The following is a 15,321-nucleotide window of genomic DNA, read 5'->3' on the forward strand; positions in this document are numbered from 1 at the left end:
TGGAACTTAGTGGGAGAGAATAATGAAAAGTAGGTTGGAAAGCACTGAACTGTGAAAAGCGATTCAAAAAACCATCCTCAAGTCATTCCTAGAGATCCTAAAATTTGAGTTCTCTGTAGGGCAGGAAATCTGTATGTTAGGCAGTGTTCTGTGCAAATAGGCATTTCTGTGGCATTGATAACATAACTTCTCTATTCCTCTTTTTTGCTTCCCTTCTTTACTGACGTATAACATCAGCTCAACTTTTTCAGGCATTTCTCGGAAGACTGTCAATTGTCATGGAAGCTCCTCTCCTACATTTTTAGAAGTCCTGACACTGTTTTTTGTTGTTGCTATTCATTGTAACTTTTTATTTAGAAATGAAATTAAACTTACAAATCATACAAAGAAAGCCCATGTACCCTTCAGCCAGGTGGGCTGTTTGCTAACATTCTGCCACGTGATCTGTCCTTCCCTCTGTCTAAAAAAATGCCTTTTTGCAGGGCTTCTAATGAGGACAAAATTTAGAGCCCATGGTTATGTTTTGTTTCACTCTTCCTTGGATCTGTTGATTTCAAACATAAAATCTTTGTGAATACAGACCCAGTGTTATCATGAGAATCGTGAGAGCAGTCATAGATTGCTGTGCTTTCAGATGTCCACCGCAGCTCCTGTGATCGCCAGAGCGCTTTTACTGTCATCAAGTTGCTATCAAATTACTATCATCAGTGGTTGTCATCAACACAGATACATCACAGTCATATCTAGACACTTAAAGTGATAATTATCAGGTGGACCGCTGGATTTGGTTGTGGTTGGTGATGGTGGGGACATCAGGGAAGACAGCTGCAGATTCTATTAAAAATGATGTATTTTCATCCATTTTTACCCCAATAGCTGAAGATTTCGAGACTGAATGTTTCTTTTTAAATATCAAATCATGCCCCCCACGCAGACATTTCGACAGAGTTTCTGTGGCAGCTTGATGATGAAGCCACAAATATACAATAAATGCTGAATCAGTTCCAAGCAGCAGCCCTATAAAAGGAGCCTAAACTTCATTATTCTGTTTGGTCCCCAGATGGCTGTTTCCTTGCAGATTTTATTGTCATGGAAAGACTCCCAAGTCGTGGTGGTGTCATTTCACTTGACTGTCGATTCCAACCGTGTTGTTCCAAAGTTGCTATGAACCCATACCTTTTTGGAGAAAGTGTTTTAACCTAAATTTGGACAGTTTCCTACAAAATTAGTTATTATGAGGACATTAACATAGATCTTGATTCCTGTTGTGGTTCCTGAGTTGAAGGTGACCTTTCAACTCCCTTGTGACATGAGAGGTAAAGTGTCCTGATGCTCTTCATGGTTAAGAACACAATCCTTGGAGTCATAAGGCCACCGCAGTTTTAGATCCACCACGCTACCATCTCATAATTTTTAAGCCTCAGTTTCCTTCGCATAATTTATAAGCCTTAGTTTCCTTATCAGTTGTATTGATACTAATACAATTATAGTATTTGTATCATTGAGTTGGGAGAATCGATGTAATTCTTGTACTAAAGTACTGAGAACAGTATCAGATCCTACGTACTTAGAAAAGCTCAGTGTGTACTTATTATGCAAGTGATATTTTCTTAAATATATTTTTACATCTCGGTACCTTAGGCAGTGTCCCGTTTCTAACCCTCAGCAGAGACATAGGATTTAGCACAGTCTACAGCGTGTGTATGTGAAGAACACATTTCCTCCTTATTTAGTCAAAAGTTGATGTTGTCTTATTCTTGCGCTGCACCCGTGGTATTTGGGGGCAAATACCGGTCTGTATCCAGTCTCCGGTTCTGCTTTAGTTCTGTCTGATAGTGTGAACAATTTGTCAGAAAACAGTCTTCTACCTAGGAAAAGAAGATGCCAGATTCCCCCTCCTTTTCTCCTGAGGCTGATGTCTGGCTGGGTGAAGGAAGGGCCGGGGCTTATTCGTCAGTCTCACTGTGGCAGGAAGGGAGCTCTGCGGTGGCTGCGTACAGAGTCCTTCCTGGGCGCCCTTGGCCAATCCCCTAATCCACCTCGGGGCCACTCCCCGTACTGTGCTGGGGCTTTACTCTCATAGACCCTGAAAGCCGCTTGTTGAAATGTCAGGAGTTCATGAGTTGGTTGTAAAACAGTTAAACAAAGGCTATATTAAAAACTAAAGTATAGGGCTTCCCTGGTGGCGCAGTGGTTGAGAGACCGCCTGCTGATGCAGGGCACACGGGTTCGTGCCCCGGTCCGGGAAGATCCCACATGCCGCGGAGCGGCTGGGCCCGTGAGCCACGGCCGCTGAGCCTGTACGTCCGGAGCCTGTGCTCCGCAACGGGAGAGGCCACAACAGTGAGAGGCCCGCGTACCGCCAAAAAAAAAAAAAAAAAAAAGAAAAAGCCACAGGATTTAAAAATAAATCAATAAATAAAAACTAAAGTATATAAACTTACAATTAAGTAGATTCTAATAAAAAACGATGGTAAAGCTCAAAGCTCATCACTTCCTAATCAGTTCACTACATTTTTCTCTTCTTTATGTGCTTGAAGTTATTTACATCTCTTTTGTGTGTGTGATAGAAATGCCACAAAATTGTGAGCTGGGTCACATCTCCTGCCAACTCTGGGTTCAGTGGTGCCACATTGGTAGCTTGAGATCAACCATGGTGGGAGAATTACACCCCAAGAATTTGCCAGTGCCACAAACCAGGGCTTGATTTATTTGTCTTCATGATTGTCTAGAATTAAAGAAGTGATGGAGGAAATGTTAATGATGCAGGTTATACTTAAAAATGTATTGTGTCAGTAGCCACTCTATTGTGAACACTGCCAAAATGTGGTAAAATATGATTACATTTTTCAGAAACTAATATCTGATTCAGCAAAGATGTCATTCAGGTCATTGATAGATGGATGACGCTTTGACGTCCTTCATTATTTCACTTTAATCTTACTCAGGAGTTAGGAAATCTTTTCTGTGAGGCTCAGATATTAAATATTTTAAACTTAGTGATCACATACAGTCCGTGTTATACATTCTTCTGGACATTTTTGGTTTTTTTAATTATTGTTTTTCCTCACACACCCTTCAAAATGCAGAAATTGTTCTTAGTTCAAGGGCTATACTCTGATGGCTTTTGGCCTGCCACTCATAGTTTCCTGACCTCTGGCCCATACTCAGTAATGTCAATGAAAATATCAACCAAAACTTCAAGGTCACATTCATTAATTGTAACCGTAGATTGGCTGTGGATACAGGAATTTTTAGTAAAAATTATCTAAATCATTCTGTAAGAATCAATTGGCTATATGGATATTACAATAAATTGTGGGCTGCACAGCCTTTATAGCAGTAAAATGTGTAGTAAATTCCTAAGTGCATATCCATCCATCTATCCATCCATCCATCCAACCATCCACCCATCCATCCATCCTTGCATCCATCCATCCATCCATCCGTCCACCCATCCATCCATCCTTCCTTCCTTCCATCCATCCATCCATCCATCCATCATCTAAATATCTCCATCTCATCTCCATCTCCATCTGCCGTTGAGCATTCACAAGCACACCAGTGTGGCCCACCTGCTCCTGTGGAGATTACCCATGCATGTTCTGTGCTTTGTAAATGGTCTCCCTGAACTAGATGGCTCAGTCCCACCTTGGCTGTCAGTGCTGCCATGGACCCCTCTTTCTGCAGTGGTGGCTCCGATCCCTGTTGTGTCCCAGGCTGGTCAGTCCATTTTGCATCCTCTGAAACAGAGCCATGAACCCTCAAGCTGCACTGAATCACCCCTCTCATCTGAGCCTGAACCTTTATTCAGGATTTAAACTGCAAGTGGGAGCAAGAAACCCCCCTCTAGCCTTTGTGCTGACCTCTCTTATTGTCTTAGTCTCCTCAGGCTGCAGACTGACAAATATACAAATATGCCAGAGACTGGGTGGCTTAAAAAATACTTGGATTTCTCACAGTGCTGGAGGCTGGGAAGTCTAGGATCAAGGCACCAGCGGATTTGGCTCCTGGTGGGACCCAGCTTCCTAGTTCATAGATGACCTTCTTCTCCTTGTGTCCTCACCTGGCAGAGAGAGAGCTCTAGTCTCTTCCTCCCCTTATAAGGGCACTAATCCCATCGTGGGGGCTCCACCCTCATTACCTCCTAATCACCTCCCCAATGCCCCTCTTCCTGATGCCATCACACTGGGGATTAGGCTTCAACATATGAATTTGTGGGGGGCGGGGGTGCACATACATTCAGTCCATAGCACATGAATTTGTGGGGGGCGGGGGGGCACATACATTCAGTCCATAGCACTTACCTAAGGGATCTTTTCCTCCTTTGCTTAATATCCTGTGATCCTCTTCATTGGCCACAGAATGACTTCCAACTCCTGTAGTGTGATGTAAAATATCCTCCACAACAAATGCCTCCAAGTCACACACAATCTGCCACTCCTAAGGGACTGTTCACTGCCCCTTACTCATCATTCTCCCACCATCCCCTGCATTGTCCTCTTCACCCTCTTTATCCTGCCTTACAAATTGTACACGCATCCTTCAGTGAATATTGGTAAATTTGTGTTGCTTATATCCTACACTTAAATTCAACATTTAATAATCAAAAGGTTTTGCGAAAATTTAGAGTAAACCTTAAGATATGTGTTCAGTGATATATTATTATGGGTTTCATGACTTATAGTAATTATACTAATAAAAATCATTTAGTGATCCTCATGCAGTGCCAGGAGGGTGGGTTAGCTTTCCCAGTGGGGCTCGGCCTCAAATCTGTCTAACCCCAAGGCCAGTGTATCACAGATCTATATTATGTGTAATTCACCACATGTGTGCATGGTGGATTCTGTGTAGAAATCTGACAGCGTTTTACTCATGTTTGAACTATATAATATAATCTTCCTCTCTATTTGTGATCACGCTAGTACAAATTCTTTGCTGTAGAGAATACAAAGCACCAAGCAGATATCAGCTAGTTCAAGATGAATGATTTCATTTGCTAAACAAATAAATATTAGGGTAAAAGTGCTCTTTTGATTCTGACAAAACCATTGGTAAACATAGTTAATGAACTTTCTGTTGTCACGAACAGACTTTTTAAAATTAAGGGTAAAAGTATGTGAGGGAACAAGATGTGTCTGCCCTCTGAGCTGTACAGTTAGAGCTGGGACGATGGTAACAAACTAGAGATTGGAACACAGGGAAGATTTGGGGTGACGTAGAAAAGAGTATGTGTTCTGCCGACATTGCGGATTATGGAGAAAGTTAAAGGAAAGACAGTATGCTCAGTGAGGTATGAGTTTGAATCTGAACCATTTTGTACCATTCTGTGTAAGAATGGACTACAAGAGGAACTGTTGCTTTAGTTATTTGTGGAAAAAGCATGAATGGCTTGTTATGAAAGCTACAATACTGCCGTTAACCGTGGAAACTGGGATAGTGTCTTGGGGAATGGATGGACCTCTTGGATCCCATGGCAATTTGCAGAGAATGAGACATAATCCACCTCCCAAGGGCTTTCCATGTCCTACCCAGTCCACCTTTGTTGCTCAAATGGAAACGTAGGTCACTTTCCAGCTGTGCCTTTATTCTGGTGAGTAGCATCTGTTTTGATTTGTTTGACATTACTAATTTAGATACACATGGCTTTGGGAGAATGATGGAAACAGGGCTAAGGGGTAATTGCAGGAAGGGAAGTTTAATGTACAAAGTGTAAACTTTTATTGTTTTAAGCCAATAAGTCCTAATGAGTTAAAAAAAAAAAAGTGAAGTGAACTAAAGCATACATGAGCCTAGTGGAGTCATTTCTTCCTTTTTATTTATTTATTTTTGTTCTATAAAGGATGCACAAGCCAGGCACTTCAAAAAAATAAATGCAAAAGAAGTGTGTTCCCCTTTCTGAATAATTTGCATGGCTGTAATGGGTGGTGATGCTGACAAACCAAGAAATAAGTTTCAATGTGAAGGGAAACACTGCCGATCTTAAATACACAAAAAGGTCAGATGGCAATTCATGCATCTCCTTTGGCTTTCATGGCTATTTGAGATTTAGATACTAATGAAATGCTACACCTTTTGATTCAGGATGTTGAAGAAAGATGCCGTGTAACTCTCCGCTCTCATTCTTCCAGCGCTGCGGCTCCTGAAGGAGGGCGCTGACCCGCACATGCCCATGTCTTCAGGAGGGACCCTGCTCCATCTGGTAAGAGCTATGATGACCGGGTGAGCGTGGGTGACATCAAGTGGAAGGGGAACCAATTATGGGCTCCAAACTCAGTAGCAAAATGCACATGTAACTGATGATGATCAGAACAATGATGTGTTTCAAGTTAACAGGCTTGGATAATGACACATTAATGTTTGTTAATTACTCACATTATAGTTTGTAAATAATGGAGTTCAAGTCTCTGCCCTAAAGAAGATGCTTTTGAACATGAATAGTATTCAACAAATAAGCAAAACAATGTTGTATCAATTATAGAGCATTAGGCAGCCATCCTTTCTTTTACTTTTACATCCTGTCTTTCACTTTCTTTATTGATCCAGTGAGCTTTTACTATTCTCTGCTTGTGACCCAGATCGTATAAATGTGAATGAAACTTTACTACATTCTTTTGGAAACAAGCAGGCAACGATTAAGTGAATAATCAAGTAAGTAACCACATAAACAAATAAATTCGGTAGTTTTACATGCAAGAAATTTTTGCTGATTCAGTTAAGGGCAAAAATGAAGTAAAAGGAGATGTCAGTAATTATTCTGTTTAGTGGTCTTTGGGGCTAATTTAAAGCTTAAAACTTGCTTTTGAAAAATGCCAAAATTAACATAACATAAAAACCTAATTGAGAATTGTCTACCAATATTTCAAAAATGCTGTATTTCCTCACATTAGAGCAAATCCATGTTAAAGGAGGTCGCGCATCGATCTGATGGAAGCTCCCTAATCTGGTATTGGATCTCAGCCTTGTCTGCCCCCCTGGAATCACCTGGGAGCTGTAAAATGTCAGTGTCTGCCTCCCAGTTCCCCCCCAGCCTGGAGATTCTGACTTAATTTTTCTGGGATGCAGATGGAACATCGGGGTGGGGCACAGCTCCCCCAGGTGATTCGAATTTACAGCCAAGGTTGAGAACCACTGCCAACAAGAGAGCCTTGTGTCTGCCCAAGACTGGAGGCATCTGGGGTGCAGGCAGTCATATTACGCATGCAGAAGAGTGGAAAAATAACTCTGAATATTGATGGGGAACATCACAGTCGAACGTCAGCCATTTCTCTCCAACATTGACTGAGATGGAAGAGAGATTTCTGGATTCCCTTTTCCTTCTCTGGAGTGTTTTGGTTTTGAAACCTCTCTCTTTTCTCCTCCAGTCGTTACATGGCTTACGTGGCATTTTCAAGGGCTCATTAGTCCTGGATCCTAGGTTTGGTTTTTTTTTTTTTGCGGTACGCGGGCCTCTCACTGTTGCGGCCTCTCCCGTTGCGGAGCACAGGCTCCGGACGCGCAGGCTCAGCGGCCATGGCTCACGGGCCCAGCCGCTCCGCGGCACATGGGATCTTCCCGGACCGGGGCACGAACCCGCGTCGCCTACATCGGCAGGCGGCGGACTCTCAACCACTGCGCCGCCAGGGAAGCCCCTAGGTTTGGTTTTGACAGGCAATCTTAGACTAAGGACATGCTGTGAACAGCTTTCCAGAGATAAAGATTTCTCCTCTTGGTCACTATCTTTGGAATCCTTACCAGGAGGTCCAGTACTTTATTAGGTAAGAAGCTGAGAAATAGAAGAATTAAGCTCACGCAGTAGTAGATAGTACTGGAGCTTAAACCCTGACCATCTAACTGTAAATACTGTAGTCTTTCCCCAGTAAATTCCCCAGTGATACCTGGATTAAGTTTTCAGACAGCAAATTATTCCAGCTGGGCTAGTGGAAGACAGACCTTTGCTTTGAACAAATCATGTCAGTTCATTGTTGGTATTAACCAGGAATGTAATGTATTCTTACCCTGTGTGTGTGTGTTTGACAGAAAGAGAGAGAAAGGAAGAGAAGTATGGCCATTTCTTCATATATTGGATTGGCCAAAAAGTTCGTTCGGGCTCTTTCTGTAACATCTTACGGAAAAACCTTTTTGGCCAACCCAGTGTATGATGTATCCAACTTTTATGAGCACCTAAGACTCAGTCTTCCCAATCAGCAGAGCAGCGGTTGCTTTCTTCACCTTAAATGCAGCCAGAATGCTGCCGTCCCTCTACACCTGGATAAACCGCCCTGCCTCTTCCCGGGACCATCAGCTTCTTTCCTCACCTCCCTGGCCCCGTCGCTGTGGCCCCTACAGTCTGTTTCTCCCACAGCAACCAGACTGTGTCACTCCGTCAAAATGCCCCAGGAACTTCTCTTCCCACTCAGGGAAAACTCCAGAGTCCTGCGACGGCCACGTGGAATGTGCCCACACCTTTGTGCCCTCATCTCCAGGGACCCCCTCCTGCTCTAGCTGGTCCTTTAATGTGCCCACCATGCCCCTGCCCACGTGCTTTCACCACTATTTCCACTGGAACATTCCCCTGCCGAAATCTGCATGGCTCACTCCCCCGCTTGTTTCGCCTCTCTGCTCAAAAATCATCTAACAGAACAACCTTCCGGGGCTTGCCCCAAAGGATATGGCGACCCGTTCCCACCACACCACCATCAGCTCAACTTTTATCCGGTTGTTTGTTTCGTTCCTTGTAACACAGTTGCCACCAAACAGATCATAGGCTCAGGTGATTATGTTCTGTTTCCCAGACTGTCAGCCCCAGGAGGGCTAGGACTTGGCCTCTCATCACTGTTATGTCTGCAGCACTTGGGAGAGTGCCTGGCACTTAGTAGGTGCTCAGTAGATTTGTCTGATAGGCACATGAACCCATTAACTACTTAATTAATTAATATATAATGCTGTGATAGATACTAGGGGTGCAAAGATGTAAAACACAGTCTAACAGAGTTTAGTTTTCTGAGGCAGAAAGAAAAATAAACCATTGATTACAGCAGACCTGGAAGCAGGATAAGCAGGTGATAGAGAAAGAGGAAAATGATGAGACCACTTGGCCAACTTCAGAGGTAGCCTTTTCTCACCCTCCTCATCAGACTGAATTACTCTTGTATCCAAGGTCTCATGACACGTGATCCTTGCTTCTGCTGTCGATCTTGTCACAATGGATTGTAATTAATGGAGGATGTGCCTTTTTTCTCTGCTGCTAGACTGAATCTTCAGAAACTGTGATGTCTTAGATACTTTTATATCCTTAGCATGGGATGCGTGGTAGATACTCAACACATCATAAATGAATGAATGAATGAGTGGATGGATAGATGAACTGTCAGAATATAAGGATCTTTTTGGCTAATGAGAAGGTCCAGGTAACCGAGTCTAAAGGCAGTAGAGTCAGAAGAAAGAAGAAATGAGAAGATGAAGGTGATGAGGTGGACGGGAAGCGCTGTGTTAGCTCTGGGTCCAATGCAAACACTCTGCATTTTTACACTGTTAGACTTTGTTTGTGAGACTAAGGTAAAGTGGCTTTGAAACCGGAATACATGTAAGTAAACTTCCTGATGGCTACAGGAATGTGGACTCAGCGCTAAGCCTCCTTTTCCCTGGGTTACTGGGGAAGGGTAAGCTGTGACAAAGCGAGAAAGTGGCGTGGACATGTATACGCTACCAAACGTAAGGTAGATAGCTAGTGGGAAGCAGCCGCATAGCACAGGGAGATCAGCTCGGTGCTTTGTGACCACCGAGAGGGGTGGGATAGGGAGGGTGGGAGGGAGGGAGACGCAAGACAGAAGAGATTTGGGAACATATGTATAACTGATTCACTTTGTTATACGGCAGAAACTAACAGACCATTGTAAAGCAGTTATACTCCAAAAAAGATGTTAAAAAAAAATGAAAAATTGCAGGTTGCCAGAGAGACAAAATTACAGGGTTTCAAAATTCCTTAGGTACTGAAAAAGGCAATTTCGCCCTCAAAAATGTAAAGTGTGAGCAGCTCTGTGCTCACCCCACCTCTTGGGCATCCTGCAGTATGAAGCCTGTTGCTTTATCAGCGCCGAAGCTCTAATTAATATAATGTTAGAGCAACGTCTTTGAGAAAATGGCATCGTATGCTCATGCAGGGCATCAGGAATAAACTGTGGAAGCTGTTGAGATTCCCCAGAGTTTCGCTTGTTTAACTCAATTATTATTCACTGAGCACCTCACTGTAAGTGGAGATTTTGGGAAGACTCCTGGTAGAAATGCCACAGTAACTTTTAAGTTGGAGATGAATAATTCCCTCTGTGTTAAAGGTAGACAATTGACAAACAGGTTTTAATATTTTTTCATCATACACAGTCTTTAGTTTTATCATCTTTTAAATAAACTTTCAACAGTAAGTCTGAATTTGCATGTTTATCTACTCTTCATTCAATAATTTATGAATCAAGTGTATCGCAAGTATCAGGTACCATTAGAGGGGAAATAATGCCAACAAGTAACAATATCTGCACCCTAAGATTTTAGTCTCTGTGAGGGCAATATAGAAAAAACTCAGCTGTAACTCTTCGGAAGGAACAATGCTATGTATGGAGTTGAAAACAGAATCACATGGACCTTTGCTAAAATTCTGTCCAGAGTTTTACGTTATGACCTTTCATACATAAGCTATGAAGGGGGAGCTCCTGGTTGTAAGGAAACCCTCTTGCATGGAGTATGAAATGCGAGTTCTTTTGGTTCTGTGCTGTGACAGCAGGAGACCGTAGTGAAGCTTAAGTGAAATACATTAGAAATAGGAAAATCTTCTTTCTTTTACCTGGTGAATTCTCATTTTAACATAAAGGCAGGCATTTAAGCAGTGGAGTTCCACGTCCCTGATGAAAACAAGCTGTAGTGGATGTGCACATATGCCCAAGACATTTGGTAAATGTCGGAAGCAGATTAGAGAATAGTATATATGTTACGCTCAAGACAGGTAGACATGGTGGCAGGGAGGTGAGCAGAGAATCTTTTCAACAGCTGTGAAAATCTTGAAGAATAGAGACAAGGGATTTTTAACAGTGACAGGTTGGGGGGGAGACAAGATCTCGTTGTTTTTACTCTTTTACGTATTGCTTGAATGTTTGAAATAATAAGCATGTATGTTTCACATAATGAAAGAAATTACACTGTCGTGGGCCCGGGGTTCAGTCCCTGGTTGGGGAACTGAGATCCCACGAGCTGTGTGGCATGGCCATAAAAAGATGAAAACAAAACAAATTAATACAAAATACTTCTTAGAACTATGTGTTTTTTAGAAGCTTAAATTCTAAAAGTTTCAATCACTCTTCTATTCTTACAAGACTGTCTGGGTCTCCGAATCGGGCTGTTCTTTGGGCTTTCTTCTAAGTTTCTCTAAAGTCTCAGGAGCTGTAAGAAGCAGAGATAATTAGTAGTTTACTACAGCAGCAGCAGTTCAATGGCTTCATATCTTTAAAACCAAGCAGAAAATATTATGCTATGAAAAGAAGCAGAACATTAGGACTCTGGAGACAATGTTTAAAGGGATATCTTACTTTAGAAACTACCTAGGTATTAAAGAACAAAAAGAGTCCCTACGTGGAAGTTATCCATACTTTGCCCTGCTTGCCAGAGCACCTGGGCATTGATCATGTAACTCCTTTGCTTTCCCAGGAAAAAAAAGGGTGAAGGTTGCAGGGGTACCTTCTAGCAAAAAAAATCAATCCTACCAGAAGACAACATGCCCTCTCCAGGGGATTTTCCTGGGGAGTTCCTTGGGGGAGGTGGAATGGTGGGGGAACATCCATCCAGGACAGTGCAGCAGAAAGAGAGGCAAACGAAGAGGCAAGATGGAAGTGAAAGGACGATGTCACTGAGAGAAAGAGAGCTGGGCCGTTCTGATGTCTGGTGAGACTGCAGGATGCTGCAAAGTCCTGGGAATGGAAAGTAGAGTTGCCATTGGCTGTGAACAATGACCCCTTTATGTTTTTTCAAGGATGTGATTTAAGATTCAAATTGCCGACTGTGCTTTGCTTTTTAAAATCCCACATCTCTTTGGTCCATGAGAATCATGGCATCATAACTGGAAAGTCTGAGTCCAGGATGTGGATCAGTATCCAGCTGGATCCTGAATGAAAATCATACCTTTGTTCTGCAAACTGTGGGTGCATTTTTATTGTGATGGCCCACGTGCATGACCTAGGGGGTGAAAAAGCAACGGAAGAGCAAGTTGTGGAGATCTTTGGAAGGCCGTCAGAAACTGAAGGGAGTGACTTCTCCGTTTTGAGTAAATAGGTCACACAGAACTGGTTCATTCAAGATCAGTTATAAAAAACAAAAATTCCCAAGTGAAGTGACTGGTGAGATTTTTGTTTTGTTCTGTTTTGTTTTATCTGTGCAACGATGGAATTCTATTTGTAAAGAATCAGAACCCTTTCTCACAGGGTGAAGGCAATTAGACACAGACTTCCTGGGACTGTGCTCCCCTCCAACAAAATTTTCAGTCAACCAGCATCGAAACCACTGGTGTGGATCTTTCTAGGAGAATTGGAGTGTCGCATCCTGAAAGGTTCTCCCTTAGGGAAGTCTGAAACTCCCCCACTCAGAGAGGCCTTCCTTAAGCAAACAGTTCCAATCATTTAATTGACTAGACATGCCAGATTTCATGAAATCCCACGAATGGCTATTTCCATCCCTCCTCAGTGTTTTTCAGACTGTTTCCTACTCTGGGCTCTCCTCTGAGGCGGCTCCATGGCTGACTGGACTTGCGCATCTTATCTCTCTTTTGGCTGCCTCTTTTGACTGCCCCCTTGAATGTAAGCTGTTGATTAGGGAGGACATCTAGTTCGTAATACCAACCCTCTGGCTTGGCGTACGGTGGGGTTGTGGCAGGTCCTCAGTGGATACATATTTAATCAGCGGGTTATGAATGTCTCAACCCCTGCCCCTTAATCCTCGTGTTCCCATACTTAATTGTCCAGTTCGTACCAGGCAGTTGGAGACCCTCTGCTGTGACTCTATAGAATTCTCTGTACACCCTCAATCTCATTGAACAGTACTGTCTATTTCTCAAGGGTGATTACCATGTCATGGTCCTTTATGGATACATTGCCAAGCACAGTGCCTGGAATACAGCATTGCCTAATAAAATTTTGGCAGTTCACAGCGAAGCAAACCAGTGTTGTAGGTGAAGGAACAGAGTTTACGTTCACTGAAAAGGATAACAGTGTTATTAGGAGTTTAAAATTTCAGGATGTGCATCAGGGGTACATCTGAACCTCTTTAGCAACGACCTGTTCCATACTTAGAGTCTGGTTCCACTGGCCGGAAGCTGTGCTGTTTGGAATATGCCGGTAGGAATAATAACTGTACTTGAACGCAGAGCATTCCGGGTAGTTCATCTATGGCAAGGTCATCTGGAGTATAAATACTTACCAGAGAGAAGATACATGAAAAGCAAAAATGATAAGAAGTATATTCAAGATGACACTGTAATGAATATGATCCTTCAATGTGATATAATGGCAGAGAGATGGGAGTGACTTTGCAGAGATCCAAGCACTGGCTGAAAAGGACGGCCCATGGGATTGACACTGAATGCACAGGACCATATGGAAGTTCCAGAGTGACGTCAAAAATTTTGGAAATTGCAACAGATTTGAATTCGTTTTGCTACTGATATAAATCTCTACCTCTCTGCCTCTCTGTATCTCTCTCTCGCCCCTCTCTCTGTCTCTGTCTCTTTCTCTCTGTCTCTGCCTCTCTCTGATTGTAGAAATGTTTTTGAACCACTAAGAACCCATAAACACAGGACAAGAAAATGGAACTTGGCTATAATCCAAATTGACTGTGTAAATCCTGTTGCTTCTCCTACCCCCAGAGCTGCCAGGCAGTGCAGAAATACATAGTTTTAAATATTAGAACGATGCCTGGCACATGGTATCCACTCAATAAATGAATCTGCATCAAATTGGTTGTTGTCCTAATACCTCTCTGCTGGTCTCCTCTGTCCCAACGGCTTTGTAATCAATACAGAGGAGGGAAAATAGATACTGAAAATAGATAATCGTCGAGAAAACTTACGTTACAGTGATCTGACTCCAGTTTAAAAAAAAAAAAACTGGCAACAGATTACTTACATCTGTGAACCGTAGGATTTGGTGTGTGAACACGGTGTACATCGAATTTTTGATTTTCTGAGGGTAGATTTCAGGGTCGTTGAGGACATGCTGCTCCTTAGCCAACCAGAACGAAAACATATAAAATACCCCTTATGATAATGTGGAGGGAAAAGACAACACGTTTGAAGTTTAAAATTGTCGTTATTTGTGATTTGGTTTCTATAGTTTTCAGAGTCTTTGGGGCTGAATCAATAATTCACATTGTAGTGGGTTTTTGTACGTTGAGAAATATAACCTTTGTTTACAGACTTAAAAATGAGTGAAAGGATGCATTGCCAGAGAAATTGTGAACTACTGAGCTGGTGTTGAAAGTGTAAGTGGTCACTTTCTAACCCTGGTCAATTCCATGAGGAAGGAGCTATCGGCCATGTGGTTTTCTAAGTGTACCCTAAGAGGCAGAATGGAATATTCTGGTCACAGATTGGGACTGCAGACTTTAATATTACAGCGTGGAGTTAATCTTGGTCATGAGGAATGGGCGACTAAAGTACAATGTAGGTGAAGATTCCCGAGTACTGGAAGGAAGACATTTTAAACTCTCGTATAGGGTAGGTGACCCAATGTACTTGATGCCTCATTGTTTGGTGGTGCTCAAAAGTGGAGCAAAGACGGTGGTCATGGTTCCTAAGCCTTTGATGAAGGCTTGGACCAGGTTGGGGGAAGAGCATTGTATGTAAGGACAGAGTGAATCTTAGAAAGAAGCACGTGAAGGCGAACGTGCAGTGATCTGGAAGAATCAGTGGTAAAAAGCTGAGAAAATAATCCAGCTTCTTCAGGGTCCTAGGAAAGAATAACTTTACCTGCACAGGGGAAGGCTCCAGGAGAGACGGTGTTTCCAGAGAGACAGGTTTCCACTTCGGTTCTCTGGACATTTCCAGATGAGGAACGTTTACTTGAAATGGACTGTTCCAGAGGTCCAGTGGAAAGAAGAGTGTGTGGACATGAGGCTCCTGGGAGGCAGGCTGGTCAAGGGGCTTCAAAATTCAGGGCAGGCTTCATGGCATGTGCCTTGTACTTAGAAGGGCCCAAGCTTGCCTTCATGCTCTGCTGTCGCCATCTTTAAAGTCTTAGGAATATTTGAATAAAGGGCCCTCTATTTTCATTTTGCATAAATTATGTAGCTAGTCCTGCTTGGCAATTC

At 42.7% G+C, this 15,321-nt stretch overlaps 1 protein-coding gene across 1 annotated transcript in view; it reads left to right on the plus strand.

Annotated features, from left to right (window-relative positions):
* Positions 1 to 15,321, plus strand: part of MYO16 (myosin XVI) — a 463,256-nt gene that overhangs the window by 85,061 nt on the left and 362,874 nt on the right. The window contains exon 3 of the mRNA XM_007451283.1: positions 6,132 to 6,202. Coding sequence (XP_007451345.1) covers positions 6,132 to 6,202 — 71 coding nt within the window. The remainder of the gene's footprint in view (positions 1 to 6,131; positions 6,203 to 15,321) is intronic.

The sequence above is a fragment of the Lipotes vexillifer genome, unplaced genomic scaffold (assembly GCF_000442215.2).
Source record: "Lipotes vexillifer unplaced genomic scaffold, Lipotes_vexillifer_v1.1 scaffold2194, whole genome shotgun sequence".
Classification (NCBI taxonomy): Eukaryota; Metazoa; Chordata; class Mammalia; order Artiodactyla; family Lipotidae; genus Lipotes; species Lipotes vexillifer.